This window comes from Micropterus dolomieu, linkage group LG08 (genome assembly GCF_021292245.1).
Source record: "Micropterus dolomieu isolate WLL.071019.BEF.003 ecotype Adirondacks linkage group LG08, ASM2129224v1, whole genome shotgun sequence".
In the NCBI taxonomy this organism is placed as follows: Eukaryota; Metazoa; Chordata; class Actinopteri; order Centrarchiformes; family Centrarchidae; genus Micropterus; species Micropterus dolomieu.
The window spans coordinates 24,945,225-24,951,141 of record NC_060157.1 but is presented as its reverse complement, the minus strand read 5'-3'; the positions used below and the strand labels follow the sequence as shown (position 1 = coordinate 24,951,141).

The window sequence follows — 5,917 nt, the reverse complement described above, 5'->3', positions numbered from 1 at the left end:
GTACCTGGGAGGAAAATAGACAGAGGGACAAGGTTAGGGAAGACAGCAACAAGGTACAGGGTAAACGTGAAAAAACAAGAAACATGAAAGCCTGAACGTGGGGATGGCACCGGGTATGGAGCAACGACGATCAAGCAAGGATGGTGTGGAGAACCGGGGTTGAAATACAGGCTGGGATGAGGTTGATTACTGGCAGGTGTGGCAGGCTGACGAGGTGGATGATGAGTTGCAAGTGCAGGTAGTTGGCTGGGCTCAGGAGCAGAGGGAGAGAGAGCACATGGGGGAGAAAACACAGAGAGGCGGGCAGAGAACAGGAAACCAAGGAAAAAAGCAGAAGAACTGATAAAAAGTAGAAAAAAAACCAGGACACTCACCGTCAGCCGGGCTGCCACCACAACAACTTCTTGTATAATGAGGAGAAAGATGGCAGTTCCTATTTTAAATAAGACTTACAACTTTAAATAAAGATTAATGTCCCTCATATTTAAGTATGCGAAACCTCTAAACTTGTTATTCTTATTATTTGTGATTAAAATGAAAATTAAGAAAGAGGAGTAAGATATGTTTTTATATGACACTGATTTTTTTTTTCACTGAATGGTGATATAAACATGCTTTAAATGCAATGATACAACTGAATTAGATACCTTGTGTACAAAATCATTGTATGTAAGAGGTTGGAGTAAACAAAAATCACATTGAGGTTACTGATGCAGAGGGCAGATAATGGTGGAGATCATGACCACAAATTGACATGAGGTCATCTGATAAGGTTGATATCATCTAATATATAGGCTTTTTTGGTGGTGGTAATGTTGCTGAGCAGATAGCACTTTGTGCATCATGACTTCATTACAAACGTCAAGGTAACCAAATAGATTTACAAGGATCCAGGCACAATACAAACTTCACAAAAGGCAAAAGAAACATTACAATACAAAGTTCTTACAGAAATGTGGCTTCTTAAAACAGCCTACTGACTCTGCGTTTCTTATAACTAGGTTAAGACGGTTTCAGAGGGTGGGAGACACAACTGCAAATGCTCGGTCACCTTTGGTTTTGAGCATTGTTCTAGGGACAGCCAGAAGAGTTTGGTCAGTACAAGTACAAGTTGCGGAGGCTGCTGCAGCACCCTCTATTCACAGGGAGGAATACAGTGTTCAAATTATATGTGCAGACTACATAATGGGCAGTATTGTTACTGTATGACAAAATAAAATACAGCATGTTAGTGATGAATTCAGAGGATGCTCTAGTTGATATTACAGCCTAATAATTTGACGTCAGCTGTTTGCACTGTTTTCTCACAATTATAGGAGCTACATTGGTGTGATGTGCAAAGCGGCTCTTACAATATCTGAATAATCATGTACGCGCAAATCATCCACCCTCCCCCAACACAGCTAATTATTTTCTCAGATTTATCCCACCTCTGCCGGTCCTTTTAACTTTCCAGGTGATTTCTTTATTGTGTTGATGTGTTTTCATTAACAGTTTACTTTCATGGTTAGAGAGGCTGCTGTCAGTCATTTTAAACATATCCATGGGCGCAGCAATGTCACAGCAAATATCGTGGGACAGTTGTATAGCTAAAAAACAATTGTAGTTGTAAACTTCACAGGACAGAGGAAACTCTGCAGAGGAAACAGAATTCAACATTTAGCTTCTGAAATAATTTTGACACTCTGATGGAGCTCAGAACTGATCAGGAGGACTGCTACTTTACTCACTGTGTGAACTGGACTGTGTTTGAGACCTTTTGGATGTGGATAAGAACACAAAATATTAATTAATGTTAGATTCTGACTGATCGTGTCCACGTGTCACAAGATTTAAATATGAAGTCATGCTGCTGGCCCCGTGCGTAAATGCACACAGCATCTCTCTTAATGGATGAGACGCTTCACCCTATTTAACCCTCACAAAACATTTTGCCCAAAATTCTGCCTGCAAACAGTGGTGCTCTCAGTTATTGAACGCACAGGTTTTCATGTGCTTCATGTATTTCCCCAAGCGTGGAACAGTTTTTCAAGTTGAAATGAGGGTAGCGACAGTGTAATCAGCTGCACCCGCATGGTCTAAAAAACTATTTATAATGCTGTTAAACCAATGTCTTCACATATTTTAACATATTCTAATGCAGTTAAATTGATTTGTCTACTACTCCTTAAGTCCACATAAGATCAACAGCTGTTAAAAAGTGGTACATCAATTAGAATACTGCTGCACTGTTCATGGAAGCTGATTTGCCCTCTGTGAATAATCTTCAAGACAGTTGCAATTGCAAAATTGAGAATGTCATTTATGTCATTGCAACTGCTGGGGTTAAATCATCCTCAACGTTTTGTCTCATTAAGAGAGATCAATTTCACATTTGACAAAAAAATGTGTTGTTTTAACTGAATGGCACAAGATGCTTAAAGTACACTCCAAAGTGTACTTTGTTAGGTGTTTTTTTAATGATCTCTTTCCCAAAGGCCTTAACTAATGCTGTATTCACTAGAGTCCATGCATTAGCCAAAACCAAACAAACACAACCTGTTACACCAGAGAGTGATGAAGATGCAGATGCAGAGTATGAAGCACAGAGTGAGGGAGGAGGAAGATGAGGAGAGAGATAACTGTATGACAGAACTTTGCTGAGAAAGCTGTGTGTTCAGCAGCTTCTCCTCTCCTCCTCTCTCTCTGATGATGCAGACCCTGGAGGAAGCTGAACTCTGCTTTCCACAACTCCTCAACATCTCTTGCAAGAAGCACATTCGCCCTCAGTCTGAGGCAATGTTCATTACCATTGTGCTGTCCTCCATCTCTCTGTTTACTGCAGCTCTCAACCTGCTGGTCATCATCTCCATCTCCCACTTCAGGCAGAGTTAAATGTCTTAACATTGATAATGTTTTGTTGTAGTGAGATCTGAGCATTACATCCTGATGGTTTGATGAGACTTTTGTTTATTAACAGTGCTTACAACAGCCACATTTTCTATATAGATACACTGTAGTTTCAACTTTCATTACTGCTTTTATAAAACAACTACTTCTATTGGTGATAATGATGTTGGTGTTTGTAACATTCATAGTGATGATATTCTCTCCCTTCAGGCAGCTCCACACCCCCACCAACATCCTCCTTCTCTCGCTGGGTGTCTCAGACTTTCTCGTGGGCCTCCTTGTGACGCCGTTTCAAATCTTTTTAACAAAGCCCTGCTGGCTCCTGGGTGACCTGGTGTGTGCTCTGTATTATCTTATACCCTCCATCACTCTCTCTGCCTCAGTGGTAAACATGGTGCTCATATCAGTCGACCGTTATGTGGCTATCTGTGACCCTCTGCACTATCCCACCAAAATCACTGCAAAGAGAGTTCAAATCTGTGTTTTCCTGTGTTGGGGTTACTCTGTTTTCTACAGTGTTTTGCTGTTTTATGATAACCTGAAACAACCAGGAATGTATAATTCCTGCTATGGAGAATGTGTGATTAACATAATAGGAACTGTTGACCTTATTTTCAGCTTCATCATTCCCATCAGTGCCATCATCATTCTGTATGTGAGAGTGTTTGCAGTGGCTGTGTCTCAGGCTCGTGCCATGCGCTCCCACATTACAGCAGTCACACTGAAGCGATCAGCAACTGTAACAGCTAAGAAATCTGAGATGAAAGCAGCCAGGACTCTTGGTGTTGTTGTTGCTGTGTTTCTCATGTGTTACTGTCCATATTACTGTGTTTCTCTCTCAGGCTATGACTTTGTAATTGGTTCTTCAGCTGAGGTCCTCATGATTTTTCTGATATTTTTTAACTCCTGCCTAAACCCTGTGATTTATGCCTTTTTCTACCCCTGGTTTAGAAAATCTGTTAAACTCATTGTTACACTTGAGATACTGCAGCCTCACTCCTGTGAGGCCAACATACTGTAGAGAGACACTGGAGTGACACAAAAATCAGCTTTTCTGTGAAGGGGGAATACACACAAATGCTGTTTGAGCAAACATCGTCGAGATGTCGGCAGTGTAGGTCTTATCGGTACTGAACGCCAAATCTCATATTCTATTATTATTATTATTATATTATGTTATACGCATATATTTATTGATGTTAGTGTATCTGTTGTATCTTCATAGCAATTCATGGACAGACAGTACTCCAGTTATTGATTTGTGATCTTTCTGTCTGCTGGTTTTTGAATAATCAATTACACTGATAATCATAATCACCACAATGAAAGGAAAACATTAATTTACAAATATTCCAATGTTAATAAAGTCAAACTTAGTCAGAAATGACTCTATATTTCTGTCATATTTTAGTACAAACACACATCTTCTGCCTTTTATTGCAGCAACAGTAAACTGGGCTACAGTTTACACCACTGAGACAAAGGTAAGATATTAATGCAGATCCTGACAACAAACATACCTGAGGTCATCTGTAGTTAATGAATCTTGGGCAGAGACAAATCAAGATGTCTTCAATTGTGGATTACTCTGCAGAATAAGTAAAGAAAGCGATTATGTTTCCTCCTGAACATATTATTACTAATATTTTGGAGGTGGTAATGTATCTGAGCAGACAGCACTTTGTGCAGCATGCATCAAACAACAGGGTAACTAAATAGATTTAGTTACGCCGATTGCTTGGATGTCTATTGATTAGCAGGCTATCATTTCACTAGCTACAATTATGTATTTGATAAACTGAAGCAGAACAGCAGAAGACGGATAAATTCCCAAGAAGTTCTGTCAATGACATGAGTGAAGGAGAATCCAATAGGGTGCTCCATTACTTTATTGTCATAGCGTAGGCAAAGTAAAACAGCAAGTTATTAGTACCAAAACTTTGTTTTTAACTTTGTGATGGCTAGGCTAGTAGTCCCAAGTGCAGGATTAATCCGCGAAGTCCATTGAGTCTGCCTGTGTCGTGTCACGGCTGCGCGTAAAACACCCTGTGCAGACTACAGATCATAAAAGCAACATAAACACTGTTACAGTTTTTTCAATTGCTAAGGTAATGGTCGAAACTGAAGCAACTTTTTTCGAAACTCTTCACACAGTCTGCATTACCAACATGCATCCTGTCCAAACAGTTAATCTCACCTCCAAAAGTCACTCAAACCACCAAAACACTTCATATAAGCCTCAAAATAAACTCGTTCAATCCAAACAATGGCAACAATTCTCAATCAGAAAGCATACGATCTCAGTCGTAAAACACTGACAACAGGAAGCATTACGTAAATATAATAAACTTCTTCAAAATGCAACTAATTTTTTCATATAAATCAGTATTTCACATAGAATACAGTTGTTCTCAGTCACGTTGGTACATTTCTCAGATGTTCAACCTCCACATCATCTAGTCACTGAGAAATTGCAAATGCTTTGACACATTTATGCAAATGATTATGTACAATTGTCTGCTGTTTGCTACATTATCAATTGCTTATGTCATGTTGATCACCATCTATTTTACTGGTATACAAAATAGTCTCTTTTTTCTGCATCACAATGACATGCCCTGTCAACAAATTACAGTGCATACAGTAAAAGCGTAACTGTGAATCCTGTACAAACCCTTGCAATGTATAACTCTGTACTGTTGAAATTGATACGGGCCATACAGAAAAAGTGCACCCTTGTGCATTTTCAATTATTGTCATCCAAACCTTGCCATAGTTTACAAATACAAATAGTTTTGCAAATGTTAAGGATGATTCTAGAAATGTAGCAAAGTGACAGAAAAACTGTAAGAATAACATATTGTCACTTTACTGACTGTACTATAGTACAGGTGCAGGTCATATAATTAGAATATCATCAAAAACTTGATTTATTTCAGTAATTCCATTCAAAAAGTGAAACCTGTATAATGTATACATTCATTCCACACAGACTGATATATTTCAAGTGTTCATTCCTTTTAATTTT

At 38.9% G+C, this 5,917-nt stretch overlaps 1 protein-coding gene across 1 annotated transcript; it reads left to right on the top strand.

Moving 5' to 3' along the window:
* Positions 1–2,691: 2,691 nt before the first annotated feature.
* On the top strand, positions 2,692–3,910 carry LOC123975429 (trace amine-associated receptor 13c-like). The gene is made up of 2 exons (XM_046056898.1): positions 2,692–2,864; positions 3,100–3,910. The coding sequence occupies exons 1-2, from the start codon at positions 2,692–2,694 to the stop codon at positions 3,908–3,910; spliced, it is 984 nt and encodes a 327-aa protein (XP_045912854.1).
* Positions 3,911–5,917: the final 2,007 nt, after the last annotated feature.